The sequence below is a fragment of the Oculina patagonica genome, chromosome 8 (genome assembly GCF_052425735.1).
Source record: "Oculina patagonica isolate OP01 chromosome 8, crgOcupat, whole genome shotgun sequence".
Taxonomy (NCBI): Eukaryota; Metazoa; Cnidaria; class Anthozoa; order Scleractinia; family Oculinidae; genus Oculina; species Oculina patagonica.
In genome coordinates, this window is record NC_135765.1 from 29,232,061 (window position 1) to 29,254,734 (window position 22,674).

At 42.8% G+C, this 22,674-nt stretch overlaps 1 protein-coding gene across 2 annotated transcripts; it reads right to left on the reverse strand.

Annotated features, from left to right (window-relative positions):
- Positions 1–1,893: 1,893 nt before the first annotated feature.
- LOC144661951 (neural cell adhesion molecule 2-like) lies at positions 1,894–17,355 on the reverse strand. Of its 2 annotated transcripts, XM_078522665.1 has the most exons (10): positions 16,971–17,354; positions 11,450–11,731; positions 10,787–11,077; positions 9,219–9,503; positions 7,827–8,117; positions 6,507–6,836; positions 5,439–5,810; positions 4,484–4,712; positions 3,239–3,519; positions 1,894–2,053 (listed from the first exon to the last, which is right to left on the reverse strand). In XM_078522665.1, the coding sequence occupies exons 1-10, from the start codon at positions 17,050–17,052 to the stop codon at positions 2,034–2,036; spliced, it is 2,463 nt and encodes an 820-aa protein (XP_078378791.1). In that variant the 5' UTR covers positions 17,053–17,354; the 3' UTR covers positions 1,894–2,033. The 2 variants fall into 2 exon arrangements, with proteins under 2 accessions (XP_078378791.1, XP_078378792.1); XM_078522666.1 differs by lacking the exons at positions 1,894–2,053; positions 3,239–3,519 and having other exon boundaries at positions 4,480–4,712; positions 16,971–17,355.
- Positions 17,356–22,674: the final 5,319 nt, after the last annotated feature.

Here is a 22,674-nt window from a genome sequence, read left to right on the forward strand (position 1 = left end):
CACGTTTTATAACCCAGAAGTTAATGCACCTATCAACGTTAAGCCCGAGGGGGGGGGGGGGGGGGGTCGGGCAAGGGGTGGGGATTTTGACATTTTCTATAAAAAAAGGCAAATTCCCCACCCCCGGGACAAAATAATTGGTCAAAATCCCCACCGGAAGCAGTGAAAGGTGGTCAGATGTCCTTCAATCCTTGTTGCAGGGGATCATATATCTACACTGATTTGACAAAAGGTGGACTCCGCGAACCGTGCTTGAAGGCCGACGTCAGCGGCCCGCCAGCCGCCAGAAAAAATTGAGGGGGGCAACGTCTTGGAAGGTTGTGCCGGGTAGCTGAGTGGTAGGGCTAGCAGCCCTAGGGAGCCCAGGGTCAGGGGTTGAATTGCTGGCTTTCTAGGGGAGTGGGCATAGTGGAATGTTTTTGTGTCATTTTCACCAGACCTAGCCAGAGACAGCAAGGTCATGGTATTTTAATGAGTATTTTCTTGTGACTGTCAGGCAGCTGCAGCCCTGTGGCAGCTTGGCTGTCACCGGGCTGGACTAGGCACTCTGCTCGGTCCCCCTGGTCCTGGTCTAGCCAGGGGACTTCAGGGGGAGGGAGGGTGGCTGTTGGTGAATTTCAAGCCTCTTTCTCAGCCGGCAGGGCACCTTTTGTTGAAACAAGTTAGATATATACGACCAAAATCCCTACTCTGGGGCCATCAGGTACGATCAAAATCCCTACCCTGGGGACCGACCTCACGATCAAATTCCCGTGGTTAGCCCTCCCCCCCCCTCCCCCTCGGGTTGGGGGGGGAGAGGGGCGCACGGCCCGGCCAGTCGTGGGGCGGCCCGCGCCACGACGAACGACGCTACAGAACACCTATGTTTACTCTGCAGATATATTTTTATAAACAATGGAATATATAATAAAGTTTCAAAGCGCGAACGTTGTTTTAGTTAAGTATGGCTTTTTTAAAGCGACCTGTTTTCGCGCCAATTTTGTACATTCCCAAACATAAATACCTGCCCAAAGTCATCAGATGCTTAGGGCTTGAACACTAAATAAAATGGTGACGTTTTCACGTCGACAAGACGACAGCGTAAGCGAAAACGGAGACCTAAGTAAAGACGAAGCGTATAACAAACAGTAGGTTGTAGAAAGTGACCACGTGATTGATCTCTGCCGTGGTTCACAAGTCCCGTACGAAGTCCTCTAGCCAATCAAAACAAATTACACGCCATTTTTTTTAACCAATCAGCTAACGAACCCCACCCAATCTATTGCACTAGGTGCATGTTTTCCCGCGCTTGGCGCCGTTTAAATGTTTTCCCGCGCTTGGAACCCGTTTGCTTGTTTTCCCGCGCTTGGCAAAGTTTTTCACGTTTTCGCGCGCTTGGCACCGTTCACATGTTTTCCCGCGCTTGGCACCGGTTGCTTGTTTCCCGCGCTTGGAACTGGTTTGCATGTTTCTGCTTCGAGTTTTGATTGGTCAATTGGCTATTTGTGTTCGTTTTGATTGGCTTGATGTGACGGGCTTGTCAATGGCGCTAGGGATTAAAGATATCCAATACAAAAACTGTAAAAATAAATAAATAAACTGAAAAACTTCTTGCGACTATCTGCTTGTATATTCTTTAAGTTTTATTTGTTCGGACCTTCCTCTGTGCCAGAACTACTTTTTACTTTGTGGCGGGCGAATACGAAATGAACAGAGATGAGTTACGGTTGCTTCTGTTTCTCTAAAACTCCCCCAATATTTCTCATCTTCCTCGTTATTCTATGTCTTTATAAAAAGGATAGCCTTTGATTAATGATAAATGATATACCCCTTATTTGCTATTGCTAAAAATAAAATCCTAAACGTTTTCTGAACTAAATAATTCCACCTCTTCTGAATGTCTCTGGACTGGAATCATGCCGCCATCTTGGGATTTCGAGGCTACAAAGTACAAGAGATGAACGCCTCCAAACAATATCAAACCAAGTCCTACTACAGTACCAAAAATAATGACTATTATCATCCACAGAGGAAGGCTAGATGCATCAGTCGTGCTAGAAATGGTGTACTGGATCTGTTGGGCAAAAAACAAAAAGAAACTAAGATGACTTATTGGAATCATTGACGTAAGCTTGTAAATTTGTTCCGGGCACTACGGTGGCGGAAAGACTGTCATCAAAGATGATGTATAAGTAGACTGTCCACAGTCCTCTTTTTTTGTTTTTTCGTCGTGAGCGCGCGGTAGACGGAAGACTGCGCCAGCGCTTCTTTTCTTTTTTGTTAAAGGGCGGGGGCCCCCATGTATAAGACCTTGCATGGGCACAACCCATAATATTTGACGTCAAGTTTTTTTCGCGATAGCCTGAATGCTTACCGTTTAAGGAACACTGAAAACAAACTAGCTCTTCCACAACCATGCGCTGACTATTTAAAAATAAGTTTTTCATAGAGTGGTGCTCAGTTGTGGAACAGCTTACCCCTAGAATTACGGCAAGGGACTTCGTAAGTGATTTCAAGGCAAAGTTGAGTCGCCACAGGTTTTTAAGTAAGTTTTTAACCACGGCCTTCAAGAATAGAAGCAGTTTTGGTTTATTTAGTTGAAGTGTGCCATCGATTATTAACCGTTTTACTCCCTGCAACAGGACTCGAATCTAGTACCTTTCGTGTTCCGGACGGCCGCCAGGGTGGACTCAAATATGAAAGGGGCGGGGATGCTCGGTCGTCTCGCTTAGGGGTGTAAATGACGGATTTTGATCTCACTTTGGGTGTTTCGAGACAGAACGCCAATTATTGGAGGTCTATGACTCATCCAGGGTTACACGTGAACGGAAACGCACAACCGTGTGGTAGTCTCTTAAGAGGTCAAGAAAAGCTCGAATCACACCCAAATAAGTCTTCTTTAAGGGTTTCATTAAACTTTTCCTACGAGCATCCCTCCCTTTCATATGGGAGTTCTCTCGGGTAGGTGGGGGGGGGGGGGGGGGGAGAGAGGTCGGACGCTTTACCACTGAGCTACAAGAGATCCGTGGGAGCTAGGCCATATACTGACTGGGTTCAAATGTGACGAAGTTTAAATATTGATGAGTGATGAGCCGTTTCAGCCGACTATTGTTGAATATTATATTCGCCTTGTTCAGCCTTTTTCCCAAAACAAAAAATTCCCAACTACACACGCCACAATTACTAAACTCCACAGCCTCTTTCGAGTTATCAACATTTATATACGCCAGGTTTAATGTTAACAAGCATTTGAAGTTACCTTTATACAGAATATGAGACTTGGATTGCTGCGTGTCCTGAAGCATGATGGGACCAAGAGTGACGCGATGTTCCTCTTCGTTCCCAGCACTCCTCACGCGCCGCAGGTTCGAGGACTGGCATCCCATGCTGCACCGCGAGTGTCGGTCTTTATGACAAACGATGACGTTACAATGAAGGTAAACCAATGTGTAGTTTTTAATCCAGCGAAATGGTATTAACTGGAAACGCTGCGTATCAGTCATGGAGTGGCTGTAGTGTGTTCCGTTATCAACGGGACAACTGGCAAGGGAAAAGAATATTGACTGTGAGAACGGCAAGGCAAACGTCTCTATTTAACAATTATTCCATGAGCGCATGTTCGATATGAGATGGTAGATAGTCAACGAGGCGCGTAGCGCCGAGTTGGCTATAACGATCTCATATCCAACAAGCGCGAGTGGAATAATTGTTTTATTAAAAACGCCCAAAGTTTTGCAATATTTGAGCTCCGCGGCTGTTTTTGTTGGCGCGTATCAGCTACCATGTTTGTATCAATCATGGTATATGAGCTCATATACCATTGCCTGTTTACCAATCAAAACGCAGGAATTGCAATATACCATTGCTAGTTTTTATTAATAATAGATAAATCTTTTGCGGGTGGTACGGTACCCTAATGGTAAACGCATTCGATTCCGATTTGACAGGTTCGGGTTTGAGCGGCAAGGGACGTTACTTTGTGCTTGATATTAAGAAATTAACACTTGTACTCTAAGCGGGTCCTGAAAGAGGGACAAGGGGGGGGAGGGAGTATAAATCCCTTATCCCAATGCTATTTGTTTGCCAAAATGCCAGTCCCTTCCCCACGACTCCTAGTTATTAGTCTGCGCATATCGATGTTTCCCAGCCCGCATCGATATCAGCCATCATAGCAGGCGTATTTTTTGGCGGGCGAGACGCCGCAGGAGAGACGAGGAAAACGGGGAGCAGACAGGGGAGGGGGGGGCACCCGCCCACCCACCGCCGCCCCCCCGCCCCGCGGACGAGGCGGCAACCGCGACACGCCGCCGCCGCACGGGCGAAATGCACCAGAGAAAGGCGAACCGGAAACGCCCCTCCCCGACAAGAGTTAAAAACAATTCCACTAGTTTGAAAAGTCATTTTTTGTGAAAGATTTTCCGCCTGGTCTTACTTAACTTAACCTCACACAGCATACAAAAAAAAAATCATAAAGCCAGTTAATTTAATTTTACAATATATTTACCCGTCTTCTATGAATTTGTACTGGACGCTGTGCGAAGGATCCATTGAGGGCGTGGCCACGCACGCGTCGGCTCGGAGGACGAGGTCTGGGTCAGAGGATTCCAGTTTAGCCTGACAGTACAACTGGCCAAACGGATTGATGGTCACCGGGTATTCTGAAACCTCATAGGGGGACGCGTACTCGGAACTCCGGTACAGACCCATCTCGAATGAAAAGTTCCCGTATCCCTCTGAAAAGAGGAAGTGTGGATAACACATCAGCTTGTCAGCGAGTAAGAATGTAGGGGGGAAGTGGAGGAGGGGTGGATTGGGAAATGGGAGAGTGAGAGACGAGAGTACTTCCCACAATGGCCAGTTCGCAATTTGATTGGCTAAGCAGGCTTTTCAATAAAAGGCCCTGAGAAGGGGGAGTGCGGTTTTTCAAGCATAACGTCCTAAACGAAACCTTCAATAGCTTAGGTTACATTCGATTTTAAAGGAAACGTTTTTCTTTGAAGGTTTAAATTGTAAAATCACTCATCTTGCTTTCATTTTTGAGCTTTCAAGGACAAATTAGTGTAAATAAAAAAAGTGACATTCTTTCATTAGAGCCATAATTGTCTGTTATCATAGATATATCATAAACTTATTGTTTATTTTTCAATGTTCTTGATCATAGATCAAAGGAAAATGCGCCTTCCCGTCACAATACAAATTTCTATTACTGGTCAACATCAGGAGTTCATATGAACTTCTGTTAACATACATCTTGTAAAGTACTAGTTGGGCAATTTTGATATGCGAAGACAATTCAGTTTTCCTTACTTTTCCCCAGCCCTTACCATAACCCCACCACGCTTTAACTTATAAGAGAATATCACTAGGCTTTATTATTGCGCAACAGAAGACAAAAGAAGCTTCTACGGAAAAGAGAGATTATTCAGTAACAATTGTAACAATGTACCGAAAAAAAATACCTTCAAAAAAGGTGATCTTTTTCCTGGGTTGGAAACTGGGAGTTCCAATGGTCTCACGTCTGTTGTAAGCACAAGAGAAGGGAAACTCCACAACGTAGACCGTCTTTTGGTCTTTTGTCTCGGCCACGACTTTATTGAAATACGTCACGGAATCTTCACTTTGCCTACTCGTGGTACCGCAAGCGTCCAGCAGTGTTCTCAAGGAGACATGCGTAGAGTTGGCAGCGCGGGAGCCGCACGACGCGTTGTCAAAATGAAAAGACTCGACATCAAGATAAGAAGATTTGAGTGTGAAATCCACTTGCATGTAATGTGACGTACAGTTTATTGAAATGTCGTAGACTAGGACTGGCTGAGTAATTCCACCTGGATCTTTAAAAATAAGACGGAAACGAAAACAGAATAAATCACAAGACTTTTTATAAGTCTTTTTAAAAATAATCTTACGTCGATGTTCTTTTCTGTCGTAAAGTTTTAATTGTAGATACAGTTAGTGGGAATGAAGAATTTTAGATTGTTATTATAGGTAGCTCTCGTTAATTCATACTTTAGATAAGGTGTCCCCAGTGAGGGGTATCCACTGCTATCCTCTCTGACACTTAAGTAAAGTTATTACCGTTATTATTATTCTTATTATTATTGTTGCTTGTTATTATTATTATAAGCTAAAATGTCGCAGTACGTGTTTTGAGGGAGGTCTTCTGCTGCAAAGCTTAAGAAAGTAGGTGCAATTATCGCTTCCCCAAAGTATTCCTGAGTGTTAGTGTGACTTAAAAAGATCAGTAAAATTGAAACTAGGAATAAAACAGGAAGCAGTATTAGAGGGGTGGGGGAATTTCAATTGTAGAGGGCATCGGAAAAAGAAGAAACGAAAGACTAACTGGGACAAGAGGCCAGTGCAAAAAACGAAAGAAGAAAGAAAAACTGTGGGATTCCTAAGAAAACGACATGGAAGCTCCGTGTGCCCCCTACGGTCCTACCCCTTACCGTTCATCCCCCTCTTCGTTCCCATTCTTCAAAGTAACGGAACAAAGTAACTAAAAAGCCTGAGCTAACTTCAACTTTTACCTGGTCCAGGCCCTTCATCATCACCGCTGTACACGTTAAACTCCTTACTCGCGGGCTCCCTCTTCCTTCCAGCAATGTTGGACACGAAGACCCTGAACTCATACCTAGACCCCCTCGCCAATCCTGTCACGTTGTACTCTTGTCCTTCTATACCCTTCCTTGAGTTCCAGTGTACAAACTTGCCTTCCGAGTTGGCTTTGCTGTATTCAATGTCGTACTTCAGGTCTGGGTCGCCACCGTCCTGGGGTGGACGTGTCCATCGGAGCATGAAACTTGTCGTGTTTAGCCAGGTCACTGTGTTAGTTATGTTGAACGGTCCACTAGGGGGGCCTGTTTACAACAGAGAACAACGTACGGCATTTATTAAGAGCAGAGCTTCTTCGCCATCAGAGAAGAAGGCTTTGTAATGGCTTTGTTATCTCGCTTCCCGAGCGTTTGATTGGCTTAGCAAGTCATACCACATCTCTTTACCAATCAGAAAACAAGTTATATACAGTCAACCTCTCTAAGACGGAACCTCGGGACCGGCTCCAACCGTCCGCAGAGAGGTGCGTCACAGGGAGCACGGGACCAACACCAGGTGTCCGTCTATGAGGGTCCGTAAGAGAGAGTTGACTGTAATCAGTATTGTAAACCAAGGTGTACGGTAACTTACTTTTCCCCACGCATGGCGCCGGTTGCATTTTTTATCTCTTGTTCTGATTAGTTCATTGCGTTAACCGTTTGGTTGTGAATAGCACCAAGGAACTTTTGTTGAACTCTGATGAAGGTGAACAGTAAGCACGAATTTAGGTTGTAAAAAACAGATCAGCTTATGAAAAAACCGTTTCATTTCATAAATGTCCTAAACCGATCGCAATGCTGGTTCCAGCAACATGTGATAGCCCCATATTTTCCCGAGCTCATCACCTCGTACACGCCCTCTCGGCTTTTCTTCGGTTACCTGGTTGCATGCCTTCCCGCGCTTTTCCAGCTTTCATTTTCACCGGTCCACGCTTTCCCGCCCTTTTTCACCAGTAACGTGCTTTCGTACGCGCTTTTCACTAGGTTATACGCTTTCCTGCACTTTTCACAAGGCTTATACGCTTTCCCGCGCTTTTCACCGGTTACACGCTTTCCCGCGCTTTTCACAAGGTTATACGTTTTCCCGCGCTTTTCGCCGGTTACATACTTTCTCGCGCTTTTCACCGGTTACATCTTTTTTCGTGTCATATTTTCCCGCGTTTTTTACCGCCGTAGTTTTTGACCTCCTCGCCACTTAAACTTCTTATTTTACTATATTCATTGAAAAAACGTACTATTTACTTGTAGAATACTCACAGTAAGCAGACATGACAACGTCTTCTCCCTTCGTGCCATCGTTAAGTTTGTTGAAAGCCTGAACAGAAACTGTGTACAGTGTCCTCGGCTCTACCCCCTCCCTACTTGTGAAGGTAAATCTGTTCGTTTGCACGCCAACAAAAACTTCATCAAGCAAATTAGCGTCGTCCTTTAGCTCTATCGTGTAATGCGTCAATGGCAGACCACCATCGGATTCCGGTTGGTTCCAGGCCACTGTCAAGTGATCGCAGGTGGTGGCGAACGTGATGTTAGTGGGGGGAGTGGGTTTGCCTAGGAAAAGGTTCAAGACAAAGAAAGTGAGCGATTTGTCGAGGGCTCGAGGCAACGAGATAAGAAAATTTTCGAAAACAGGACTTCGAATTAAAGAGGTACAGCGAACTCTTCCGGCGAATAAACTTTGGCGAAGCGATCCGAAGTTCATTTTCAACATGTAAAATCTGCAAGGTCCCCCAGGTCAGTACCAAGAATTTTTTGTCTGCGGGGGCAAGTTTTCCTGGCAGGGGCAACCGGGAATTTTTTTTTAAGTTTAGTTATTTTTTCTTTCTTTAGGTTTCTTAGCTTTTTAGTTTTCCTGGCGGGGGCAACTGCCCACCCCCCCCCCCCCCCTGCCCGCCCGCTAGGTACGGCCCTGTCCCTCCGCGCTATTAAATGCAATGGAGAAATATATTAATCACCATCCCCTTCTTAGAACTGCTGGGACGAGATTGCCCTGACCATTTCTTAGAAGAGATACCTCCCAAGGCTGAGGCAGGCAGTTGACTGTATACTGAAAACTATATTAATGAACGGCACGCAACGCATGCAGAAGCGATGACGTTTCTGTGTTGAATAAATTTTCCACGAAAGTTGCGTTACCTTGTAGCATGACATCCGATATACCAACAGACAACTCAGGCCCATTGTATTAATAAAAGTAGAAATGTGATCATGTCTGTCTACTGAATTCAATAAAACTCATCAAATATATAATTTTTTCCTTTATATTTCATATCAGTCCTTTCTAACTTTCCAGGAGTATTTTGCTTCGTGTATTTCGCGGCGATTGCTTGTTAACTTGATCTCTGTTCGCGTAACAAATTTACCTGTAGCTGGCTGTTCCCAGTCCGATTCGGTTCTATTGATCGGTCGATCGCGCGCTACAGAATTACGAATCACAGATCGCGCTGACCGCCTCATGACATGAAGCCACCGTCATCGCTTAAAAAACTGAAAACCAACCAATGCACTGGTAAGTCCGTAGCCTGCGAGCAGGCTCACTTTCGCGCGTGTCCCAAGGTGGGCCTGCTCGTAGGCTAGCAAGTCCGCATGCAAGAGATTTTACTGACAACCTAACCCAACCCTCCCGTCCCACAGGACAACACTACTACTAACCGGCTTTCATGACGCTAAACGCATAAGTAGCCTCGCCATATGTATTGGTCGCATGGCACGTGTAGTCTGCAAAGTCATCCTCGCTGTCTATTGTCACAGTGGCCTCGAGGCGTGGACCGTCAATACGCACATCCTCGCTCGGCAACGCTTTGTTGTTCTTCTTAATGCTGAGTGCAGGGATGGGATATCCCCACCAAACACACGTTATTGTCACAGGCGAAGGATTGCCAATGTAAGAATACAGCTTCGAGGACGACGACCTTTCGAGGTTTATTCTTGGTGGACCTTGAATCAACAAAGATATGGTGAATGTGAAATTAGTACAGCTTAAGGGTGAAAAAGAATCGGATTTTAAAGATCAGTGGGGCCTGTTCCTCTAGGGTCCCGAAATGTTTTCGCACCCGGAAAGCCATAGCAAAATCCCAAACCCTACGATTACAGAACCGTTACATTCACATATTTTTGATATGAACAGAGGTTATCTTCATACAAAGTTTCAGGCGTATACACTTCTCTGGTTTTAAAATACAGATAATCTACATCTACATCTACATTTTAATATGTCGGTAAAAAGTCCATACGGATATCACACCAACGTTTAAAAATAAGTAAAATACAATATGTACATATATAATAACTGAAAAATTCTAAAAAAAGATCTAAAAATCTATGGGGAAAACCACTAAATTAATAAAAATGCTCGCGCAGTCCAGACTGGAAACACGCAAGAGAGTCGGACTCAACAATCGCCGCAGGGAGTGCATTCCACTCTTTTATGGTCCTCGGAAAATACGAGTAAAAATACGCGTTTTTCGTCGCTCTATATTGCGTATATTTGAAATTATGGCTGCCGCGAGTTCTGGATTCATTAAATAGCTTTGCAGCTGCAGGCCCGAAAAGTGGCAATCTTTTTCTCTGCGGTTTTGTTCACACGAGAGAAAAATCGTCGTTTTCTCGTAAACGAGATTGGTGACCTATCAGTTTTTTTTCTCGTATTTTGGATGCAGTGATCAAATTCTTTCTATAAAAGGAAAACAGATCAATTTCTATGTTTGAAAATTAAATTATCACGGAAACGTACACTTTGACAGTGCTCGTAAAGGAATTATTAAGGAATAATGCGGAATATACAAGGTCTTCCTGCTTCTAAACGAATATGGGGACCCCATCAAAATTTAAGTTCCCTTAAGGTAAACAACCAATAGGAAAACTTTGAATAAAAATCTATGTTCAGTTCTATTTCAGGTTAAACACCGTTAGAGGTCAGGTTTGAAATAAGCAATGGAAAAACTTAACACCCGCTTTCAGTGTTACGTGCATAGCGGCCTTCTGTCGACTTCCATCTTTCGACGTGCTAATCAAACAACACGGATCGAAATCCGCCAATCACAGCCCACTAGCATGACCTTCTGAACTTGCGGGCTCATTAGTATGAAACCAACACCGGTATGCGTCGGTTTTGATTGGCTCATTTCAAACAGCACGTCGAAAGACGATTTCGATAGATGATGTAGAAAGATAGCTATGCACGTAACACTGAAAGCGATTGTAACAGGATGAAGACTTACCATACACTGTGACCTTAATGACCTTTTTCTCCTCTCGTAGATTCGTGCCTTCTTCTCCTTCTCCTAGTTGTGTGATGCGACAAATGTATTCTGCCATGTCCAGTTCGTGTACAGGGTTGATTAACAGTGAACCATTGGACAGGAGAGTGAAGCGAGGATCAGAGAATTTGACCAGTCTTCGTTTCTTGTACCACTTGAAGGTTGGCTTGGGATAACCCTCAGCTGAACACTTGATGACCTGTGACTTTCCCACGAAGAGGTCCTGGTCCGAGGGGAACTGTGTGACGAAAACTGGAAGAACAAAACAAAACGAGAATGATACAGTCTTAGAAGCTGTTCTTGTTCAATTGAAACGTACAGAGAATTACTTAACAGCTACAATTTCAACGAAAAAAGAAACTGTCAAGCTAGTAGATAGTTTTCATGATGGCAAAACCCAAGGAGACCATCCTGTCTGGGCTGTTTTTCTTTTTCGTTGATAGGGAACATGACAAAATCTTAATCTTGTTCTTTTGTCTTCTTGCATGCCACTTTCGGTCAGAAATCCCGCATTTCGACATTTCTTCGCCGGAAGTCTTTCCTACCCCATACCCCTCTTCCCTCTTCCTTTCTCCCCCCCCCCCCTCCCCTACCCAACTGAATTTGAAAAACCAGAATACCTACATTCGACATAGAGAGTGAAGACCTTGGTTGTTTTATCTCCTCTACAGGTGTAATTCCCTCCATCAGCGACAACAACCTCCTGAATAACAAGCGTGTAACTGTTGCCTGTTTCCTCGACATAGTATTTATCCTCCGGTAGCTCGTCTTCATCAAGAAACGAGGTCACTCTCTCGCCCGTCAGATCATACCAGCCAACAAATCTTTCGTTTTTCACGGTGCAGACCACTCGAAATGTCTTTCCTCTCGTGGTGATACCATTCCGTAACATTTCGATTTCAGCATCTGAAAATGTTCAAAGAATTCCTCTCGTGAGCAGACACTTAGTCATTTCCCCAGCCACATATAAACACTACATTTTTAACCTCCCATAAGCGGACACCTATCTAACCGGACATAGTTATGGTCCCAGCCACACACAAACACTACATTTTTAACCTCCAATAAGACACCCCTCTGTAACAGACCCAGTGGAATCTTTATCTTCACCGGGTTTTCGGAAAAAAGTCACTGGGTTGGCTAATTTCCCACTGGGTCGGCTTATTTGGGCTCGTTTTTTCAAATATTTTGCTTGTTTACAAGCTAAAGTAGGAGAATAGGGGTTATGTGGACAAAATTTGGAACCACATATTTGTAAACTCTCAAGGGACTTTTTTAATTTCTCAAGGGATTGTTCTAATTTCTCAAGGGATTTCTTTCCGCTCAGTGGGCGATGAAAGGGTCTCTTATTATTATTATTGCGTCAACACTTGCGAGCTCGTGTTAAAGACGTGACTTGTCACATATTCCGCTGTAGGTGATGAAAGGGTCTCTCATTAGTATTGCGTCAACACTTGCGGGTTAAAATTGCGGCGGCGTGAAAAAGCATAAAAAACGCTTACAAAATTACAGAATTTAGACTACTAAATCAACACTAGCACCGCTTTCCATGCATTCCTTTACTATTAATATTGATAGTCATACTCCCAGATCAGTTTATCGAAAGCAACACTGAACATTATTGGCAAGGTTACTTAAACAATATGTCATGCCAGGGTACATGGGCTGATGCTATTATAGTACAAGCAGTGGCTAATTGTTTAAATTTGACAATTTATATTGTTGAATCAAATGAAAGTTTTGCTCCTTTGACTGTTGTTCAACCAATAAATATGACAGGGGAATGCAGAAATATTGTCATTGGTCACATTGACGAAACTCATTATGTATCTACTATTGAGAAAAATATTAATCGCTCTTATTATCAATTGAACACCACATTGGGTCAATTTGTACGTCAATGCGCATTTTACAATGTTCCTCCCATCAACCGTGCCGTTCCACCGTTCCGCCGTTCCACCGTTCCTCCATTCCTCCTAATAGACTAACCCGAATATCCAGGAGGACAGAAATTTTCATAGTATGATATAGGGCTGCCAAAACAGCTAAAAAAGGTTTGGTATACGGCAAACGAGTCAAAGTTCCAGCAACATACCCCCAACTACTAGAAATATACAAAGTACAAACGAATTAAAATCCATAACAAACCATGGCTAAAAGATACAGGAGCTTACCCTACAGGGAAAAGATATATTTCAAGACTTGCACTCCTAAACAAAATGAAAAGCCTATTTCACCCTTTAAAAAAGGACTACTCCATACCACAATTGACTGCCAACAGATAAACCATAGCAAAATAGTCGTAGTCTCACAGAGACCTTTGATTTAAATAGGTTTATTCGACAAAAGTCACACCGCACAGTCACTGGGGAAGCATAAAAATAGCTGGGTAAAATCAAAATATTCGCTGGGTACTGGGGAGGCTAAATTTTCACTGGGTAGGGGAAAATAATCCACCGGGTCGGGTTCCACTGGGTCTGTTACAGAGGGGTGTAATAAGCAGACACCTCTCCTAAGAGGACACTTAGTCGTGATCCCAGCCACATAAAAACAATAGATTTTTAACCTCCCATAAGCGGACACCTCTCCTAAGAGGGAGGCGCGGTGGCCTAATGGTTAGCGCGCTCGCCTCCGAGTCGAACGGCCCGGGTTCGAGGCCTGGCCTGGCCGGGGCGCTGCGTTGTGTTCTTGGGCAAGACACTTTACTCTCACAATGCCTCTCTCCACCCAGGTGTATAAATGGGAACCGGCGAATTTACTGCTGGGGGGTAACCCTGCGATGGACTAGCATCCCATCCAGGGGGGAGTAGCAATACTCTCAGTCGCTTAATGCTACGGAAACCGGGATAAGCTCCGGCCTGTATGGGCCACTAAGCTCGAAGCAGACTTTACCTTTTACCTACCTCTCCTAAGAGGACACTAAGTCGTTGTCCCAGCCACATACAAACACTACATTTTCAACCTCCCATAAGTGGACACCTCTAAGAGGACACTCTGCAGGTCCTCAGCCATATACACGCTACATTTTCAACCTCCCATAAGCGGACACCTCTCCTAAGTGGACACGTCACTTAGTTATGGTTTCAGCCACATAAAAACATTTAGCGGGCACTTCTCCAAAGAGGACACTTAGTCGTGGTCCCAGCCACATACCAACACTGCAATTTAACCTCCCATATAAGCCGACACCTCTTCTAAGCGAGCACTTTGTCATGGTCCCAGCCACGTTACAAACACTACATTTTTAACCCCCCATAAGCGGACACCTCTCTTAAGAGAACACTTGGTAGTCGTGGTCCGGCCAGCCATATATAAACACTACATTCAGTTTAACGCCCTCCCATAAAAAGACACCTCTCCTAAGTGGACACTTGGCCCCAGCCACATAAACGTTAATCTCCCATAATTTAGACCAAAATTCTGCGAAATCCCTGCGACGTAGCTCTTTAAGCCAGATTACCAGGATTACGAACGACAAACGTTTTTCATAAGATGTGCCGTCCGTAGTCTAAATTTTCTATGCATGCATGTGAGTTAGAATTTTGAGTTTTGAGTTTCAAGCTAGATAATTTTGGTCCAATTTTAAGAAACCGTTATCAGGAGAATTACATCCTAGGGAATAATTCGAACCTATGAGAATCTAGAACGTAATTTTAAACTGTAAATAGTGTAAAGTGTAGTTTATCGAATTTATCATGGTTGCTTATTGCGTCTGAACAATGCACTTAGCTGACGACAGTATACCCTCTGTCAGTTGAAGAAGTCTTGTAGCATAAACACTTCACAGACTACCTGCTATTTTATCCGTCTTTGGTATAAATTCCGCCCATTGCTTTGTGTCCACTATATTGAAGTCGCTTTCAGTTCACTGACCGAAATATAGCTTTTTCTAACACTGTCTTTATTTTGACTACCGTACAATTGTGACTGATAAAATTATACGCATTTCTGCTCAATTTGATCGAAAATAATTTGACACGGGATTGAGTGCGCGGTGTTCGTATAAGCCTGCAATCACATCATTTTTTCTCCAGTGAAAAGAGACAAGGGGTGTTGAAAGAGGGCAGGGAGGGAGGAGCCACGATGAATGACGGGAAAATGGGAGGGACTGGGACGGGACACACCAGAAAATGGGAATGGGAAGCACGTCAGACACGAAAAAACAAACGGCCAATCCTCCGCAAGACTGACCGAACGAAACCCGCCGCGCAAGGGTGGTGATCATCCTCAGTGAACTCACAACAGCGACGAGCATGCCGGCAAAGGGGGCCCCGACAGGCCCGACAGGCGAGCGAGGGAGGAGGAAGCAACAACGGACGCGGCAGCACATGACCAAATGGTGACCCGGCAAACCCACACGGGAGGGAGGAGGGAGAGAGAGAGGGAGGAGCCCGCCGACACAGGAAAGGAAAGAGAGGGAGGAGACGGAGTGGAGGAGCGGGGCGGAGGGGGACCCCCGCGGGGGGGAATGAACTGGGAACCAAACTGTGGGACTGGGAGAGCAAATAGGCTGGGAATGGGAGGTTTGGCGGGAAAGGGTTTAGAACCCCCTTCAGGACCCTCTTGAAACTCTCAATCGAGTTTCAACTTGATTTTCCCTTTCTTCAAAGACTCTTGATCAGTGCTACACTGAAAAAGACACGGAGCAAATTCTTTTTTCGTCCGCTGAATTTTACGCCGCGAAACAACAGGCGAAAAAAACCAGTCTGTTTTCGATATAGCAGACTATCTGGGCGCAGGTTTCGCTGATAAAAAAGGTTAATTAATCATGTATTGGCACCACAGGTGTACAAGAGTTCATCGAGTATCCATGAAGACAAAATTAAAATATAGCCAACGGCAATTTTGAGACAAATGGCAAAGTGACTGAACTGAATGCAAAGGAGTACAGTTTATAATTTCAGAAATCTTATACCACTACAGGGGACAAATGGCCAAACTAAAACTGAATTCGATTCACAAAAGACATTTTTCAAAGTCCGACACGAAGTCAAATAAATTGTCAGTTAGTTATCAGATTTTGATGGTATTTTTCGACCACACTGCCAGAAAACATTGGGCTGAATAAAGCTCCATATTTAATGTATTGAAATTCTACTAGATATACTAAGAATTATGTTGGCGAATTGAACAAAAGAATCACTATCAAGTTTGCAAAATCGTTGATAAACTTCCATTCAACACGAATTTTAATATCAGCTAATAGAGCTATTAGCCATAAATTAATTTTATTGACTTAGTGCTAATCAGAAACTATATGAAAAAAATCACTGAGGAGAATTTAAACTCCAGCTGTTTTTTTAATTTGTTTTAATAAACCTCAAAACATCGATTTACAATTTTAAAATAACATCATTGAATCTAGAGGGTAAACTACAAGCTTTAATAATTTTGGAAAGTTCTTTTTTTTTTTAGTTTATATAAAAGACTTCATTCTTTCGCCTTTTGTTTGACAACTTGATTCTTTTCACCCTCAATTTGACAAGTTTCGGTCTGAAAGAATGATTCATGCATAAATATGCAAAGAAACGTTTACTACACAAGTCGCTATACCTTGGAAAACTTATGCTTGTTAAATCATTAGTTGAAGTCGTTGCTTTGTGAATCTAAATTTGGTTTTGAACATTCAGTTGTGATGGGTTTGCGGTAATTGTGTAAACTTTTATAAACGCCAACTAATTTTATGTTTTTGTTCCTTTAAAACACGCCAAATTTATGTACAATGTGGCCGACCTTTTGTGATTAAACGAACGGTCAGACAGTTAATATAGCAGCGGCAAACTTTGTAATTACCCAAATATACTACACAATCAACAAAATAGCCAAGGCTAAAGTGATTCATTAAGATTTTCTTCAGCTCTTTTATCGATTCTACTAGCAATTGCTGTCCGCAAAGGGCTTGAATGTAAATTTGGACTTAGCGTGGTGCGTCAAATTCTCTCACATTGTGACAGACACTTCTGTTCGAATGTTTTCTAGGTCTTCGGCTAAACGAGTGCAAAATAACTCAGACAACTTGGTACAGTTCAAGTCAAGGATAGTTTGCAGGAATATGACAAAAATTTCTGTTGAAGTAAATGTGTTAGCAAAGTTGGCGTGACTTCATACACTTAAGTTATTTATGTTGCAATCGCCAGCGGCTTACCTGTGACAGAAAGTTGATGCACGGATAGGATTCCTAGCGCGAACAGCGCCCGGAGAACACTTCCAACTTGAGAACCTCCCATTTCCAGGCGTATAGATGATGCAAAATGGCTCAGTCATTGACGAAAATTAGCTGGAAAGCTAATCAATACCGTCCGCGCCCGACTTCACCTCGCTCTCCCCGCCATTACAAATCATGCATAAGAATATTCAAATGCAAACCAAAAGCTGAAATCAAAGACGCTCTTTGTTTTCTTTTGTTGATCGTTTCCGCCCAGTCAGAGAGCAGCTGGGGTTAATAATTGTCTGCGAATTCGATGAAAAATGAATTTCTCTGGCAAGATTGCTCTATTTCCACAGAGAATGCTCGACTTTCAGACAAGCCGACAAGTCTATCGTTATTAAGCGAGATCAAACCTTGAAACATCAACTCAACTAAATAATATCAATAATTAACGCCTGTGTCGACATGTGTGGTGCATATTTAATATATGTTGATAAAATGTGAGTGAAACAACTAAGATAAGAAAATTTACATAAGATTAGTGATAGCTAGACAACAGACGCTTTTTCACGCCGTATATTTGCAATGCTCTTAATTTATCATAAACAATCTTGAATCTTCTTTTTAGTCAAATCAATGATTTTTAATGAGATGAATTAAAAGATGTCTCACGGTATTTTAAGTCATTTTCTTTATTACTTCCAAATTGAGTGAAACCTCAAAATAATAGTTTTCTATCTTAGGAAAACATCAAGGGAGTAATAAAAACCCGAAAATAAAACAAGGATGGTTTCAACTGACGAAGATTACATGTAAGACGGATTTCCAACTGACAAACATGAATAAATTGCCGAGTTTTTCAAGAGAAAAACAGGCTGGAGAGGAAAGAAAAAACAAACATGTTTACCCAAATCACGGTTCATCCTTGGTGTAAGACCGCACTGATTTAGAGCTGGAAAACAATAGCTCCAAAATAAAGAAAAAGTTCAAAACCCCTAAATCACGATGTACTAAATATGGTTTTGAAAACGTTAGCCTAAATTTTTCAAGAAGCGTAAGTTGCATAGCTTGTTCCAGTTTCCAGAATGTTCCTTCCGCCTTCGGGCAACAATAACAGGGGCAAAACAGCCAACCACACGGCCTAGAAAAATCGTAGGAACTTGAGATCTGTTTACGTTTAGAGGCTGACCCGGTTGTAGGGCACTCCACCCTGAAAGGGGTACCGTTTTTAAGGTCAGACTTTCTATAAAGTCCTTCGTCTTTTGCCGCTGTAGGGCATATTAATAGGGTGGGTTTTTTATGAGCCTGAGTATACAAAAGGGTAGGGAAAACTGTCATTAATTTAGAGACGGCTGAAGGCTACCAAAAGGTCTATTCACTAAGTATTTTAAGGGTGTTTTTTATCCCTTTCGTAGGTATGTAAAAGGGGTACCATGTTCTATGGAAGGTATATTGATGGGTTACCTTTTCCCTCAAAAATGGTTTATAAAAGGGTAAGGGTTTGGCCCGCGAGGCGGAGTCGCATCTTTGGTCACCACTATCTCCGCGGAACGCACTTAGAAAATGTCAACAGCTAACTGTTACAGAAGAAGTAAAAGAGCAATGTTAGGGTATGTTCTAGTCTGAGAGACTATATTATGGTAGAACCCGGGACAAAATTTTGCCGGTACCCATTTATACTTCTGGGAGACCTCCCGCACGGTAGTCTGGCACTCTACCAACTGAGCTAACCGGTCGGCGAGTAGAAGACAAAAACTGAGAAGAAAACAAAGTTTAAACGTCCGTTTAACTAAATTTAGCTAAATTAGCTAAAATTAGCTAAATTTAGGCATGAGAAATGGCAACCAAATTCGTTAAAATATAATGTGGATCGTAAAACGCAGTACTTCTTGTTGCCGCATCTCATTTTGTAGAAATACTCATACCAGACGTCACCGCATCGCGTAGGAAAATCAATTAAAATGCAAGGCTGTTATTCAGACGAAAACGTCCTATAATATTTAAAGCGCTGTACCTTCAAAGCAAAGCAGTCTGTATTAATAAATTGACGTCAGATTTATATAAGCGTTTGACCTGCAATTACGTCAGAACTTAACATTGTCAAAGTAGCTCTTGGTTACCATGACGATGTTATGGGTCACGTTTGCAGAGTTGTGAGGAAGTTACACAAACGTCACGTACGTGTTTTTATAAAGCCCTCAGTGTGAATGAAATTATCTGACTATTCAATCAAATTACTGCAGTAGTAAGTCGAGGTTATAATTTGTCATTCCCGTTTTTTAAAGAAGCCAAAATGCTGCAATTTGCTTATGGTTTGAATGGAAAACGTGCCTGGAGTAAAATTATTCGTAAAATTATTCGTCAGTGAAACTTCCGCAATCGAAGTCGGATATTTATTCTTTGTCAAGTACGTGGACTAGTACCAAATATATGGACTAGTACATAAACAAAACTACATTTATATCTTATTAGCCTCGATCATCGCCATTTCCTGCTAATTTTCCTTTATTTTAAACATTAAAATGTTTCGAGGCAAAGCTTCTTTGGCTTATACGAGTTGCTGAAAGCAAGCAAATTCCCATGAATTAAAATTTCGGATTCAAATAAGCCTGACCCCCCCTAACCCCGGGCAACACTCTTTAAACAATCAGCTATATTACACGTTGGCGTTTCATTCAAAGTACTAGCTGAAACAGTTGTTCAACGACGTCACTTCCTACCACGTCTTTCCCGAAGTGTGAATTTTTCCGTAAAACCATTTTTTAACCAGCCGGGGTGTTCCTGTTCAGAAGACAGCCTTGCTTGACGATTGTGGAAGGAAGATAAAGATCGAAGGCATTTCAAAGCTTTTAACTAACAACGACAGTTTTTAAGACAAATATTAAGAAGTAGAAAACAACTGGTAAGTCAGAAACTATGATATAGTAACCGTTTGATGCATCGGTTTTTATGGAAAGTTTAACTGTTCATACGTTCCAATAACTCTGAGCAACGTTTCTTAGAAAAGGCAAACACGATTTAAAGTATTTTGTACTTATGCATTGTCGCGGTAATTCTTAAACCTGGTTTTCACTAGCGACGCAAGCACAAGCGCAAGGATAAAAGCTCTTATTTCTCCGTGAAAACGGATTCGAATCAAGCAAAAGCACAAGCGCAATGCATTTGGATGTACATGTATGTGCTTGTGCTTGCAAAAGGGTCAAAATTTGTCCTTTTGCGTGATCGCGCTCGTGCTTGCGCTTGTGCTTGCGTCGCTAGTGAAAACTAGGCTTTAGTGAGGAAAACATTTCAGAAGAATGTTTTTATGCTTGTTCGTTTTTATGCCACGTCACTGAAAATTCCCTTATACTAATGTTAACGGTTTTGTGTTCCTCTGTTGAAATCACCTCCAGGTTCGTGAGGCAGCCATGGTGAAGCTTCTGTTGGTAATCGGAGCTGTTCTTGCGGTGACCATTAGTCGCACGGGTAAGTGTGTGTGAACAGAGTGTCAACGTTTTCGCGATTCTCTTGCGAGTGCCTTGAGAGGGTTGTTGCTTTCTGTGCCGCTATCAAATCATGCTTGGCAGGGCCGTTGCTAGCAAATGGCAAAACAAGGCACTTGCCTCGTCTAGATTATAACTGAATTCAAAACAAAACACGTAGTCTCACGTAGCTCAGTTGGTTAGAGCGCCCAACCGGTATTCTGGGAGGCCATGGGTTCGATTCCCGTCGGGGACTCAGATTTTTTTCTTTGTCCCACGCTCGTGTCATGTAGAATAATTTCTTCACTATTTATCACCGAGCTTAAAATCTACCATCTTCATTATTTAAAACACGTTCAGTTGGAAAAATAATCCCCAGTATAATGCGATTTATTTTTTTCTGAAGAAATATTTCATGAACGCTGCTGGAAATAGTGTTTTATAGCTTTTAGATTTCAAATTTTCTGGGGGAGCATATCCCCAGACCCCGCTAGTGGCTCGCACCTTCGGCTCATACTACACTGTTAAACTTTTGCCTCGTCTATGCCAAAATCTGCTTAGGGCCCTTCTTGGCCTAAGATTTGGCTGATAACGCCACGGCGAAACCATACGCTTCCTTTGCCTGCTTTGCCACACATAACGTTAGAATAGCGGATAACGTTAGAATAATTGGAATCGGTCTTTTTTATAAACAACATTGAGCGTTCATATTTTTAGCGTGGTAGTCGTTGCATTGGGTGTGAAACCAAGCAAGATCCCTGGAAGCTTTCGTGCTTGATCTGAAATTTGAGGCTCGTAGAACAACCAAGCCCTTTTTATGAGCCCCTTATATCATTTTCTTCCCACTCACAAAAAAAATGCACAAAAGTTTACATTTGGAGTAAATGGAGTGGTTACTGTAGTTTGCTGACTTCTACAACGTGTAGATTTCATTTTCACCTACCTTGAAATCGAGGGTCATTCACTGATTTCATCTCTTCTTTGTCCATCTTCGAATAAACTGCGCTCAACAATCAGATAATTGAAAATTTAGAAGAAAGTCAAATGCTCGTGTTTAGAGGCTTTAATTGAGGCGTATTCCGGCAACGGGTCAAAGAGACTGCTTGCACAAACTATATGGGGGCAGGCATCTGGTGATAAGGGCTTGCATGACCGCGCCTTTGATCAAGTTGTGCCTTCAGTTCAAGGAACGGATTCTTCAATACTTCGTTAGTCTCTTTCGCCCAGTTGTTCAAAGCACGATTAACCTAACCCAGGATTAGCATGAATTTTGATTTCAGTATTCTAACTTTTCAGTAAGGATTTCTGTTTATGTTTTCAGCCCTCCAGTTTTGACGTCGACTAATCTCAAACTCCACAAAACGTTAGCAATAAAAACACTATTATACAAGAGAAATTGAACCCTCGATAAACTTTAAATTCTCGGTTAATGTTAAGGTCATTGCCCTGAAATAGAACTGAACACATTTTTTACCAAACTTCGCCTACTGGTATGGGGGGTAAAAAGGGGGGTCACCAGATCGTTGAGCAGGAAGACCATGTAATTCCTTATTCCTTCCTCTGCGAGTCCGCGCAGCGATTTCAAACAGAAGATGCAGGAGAGCACACAAAAATGAGAAAAATTGATAGGTCACCAGACTCGAGGAGAAAGGACAAGACTCCCGCGGACTAAGCCACAGAAAAAGCCGCCAGTGATGTTCGCGCGCGCGCGCGCACAAAACGCGAAAACTGCGCAGAAGGATGCGCAATGCAATACAGGGCAATGACCTTAATCGGCTTTCAAACAACCCGGATCAGTAGTGTAAATGGCTGCTGCAGGTGCTAACTGTTGGAGCAACCAGATAAATATGCTTGGCCGGAGATAATCTGTGATGTACAAGCTAGACTGTGTTTACACTAGTACTATAGAAAGAGAAACAATCGACTGCTGCATCAATGGTGGTCTCTAGCTAAACACAGGTTTGACTGCATTCTGACACTATACTTACTTCGGTTTCAGAGAATATTTCGTAATTGTACTATTTAGTCATCTTCCTTGTTTTGTAGATGGAACAGTAACCTTGACCCAATTAACACAATCAAGGTCCAGCCAGGTAGAAACGTGCCATTTTCGTGTCAGGTAACAGATGGAGAAAACTTTGTGGCTTGGATAACACCAGCCAAAGCAGCTCGACCAGGAAAGCCTGGTATACCAAGTGTAAGCATCACAACATCACAGACAACAGGCAGGAGAAGGATAT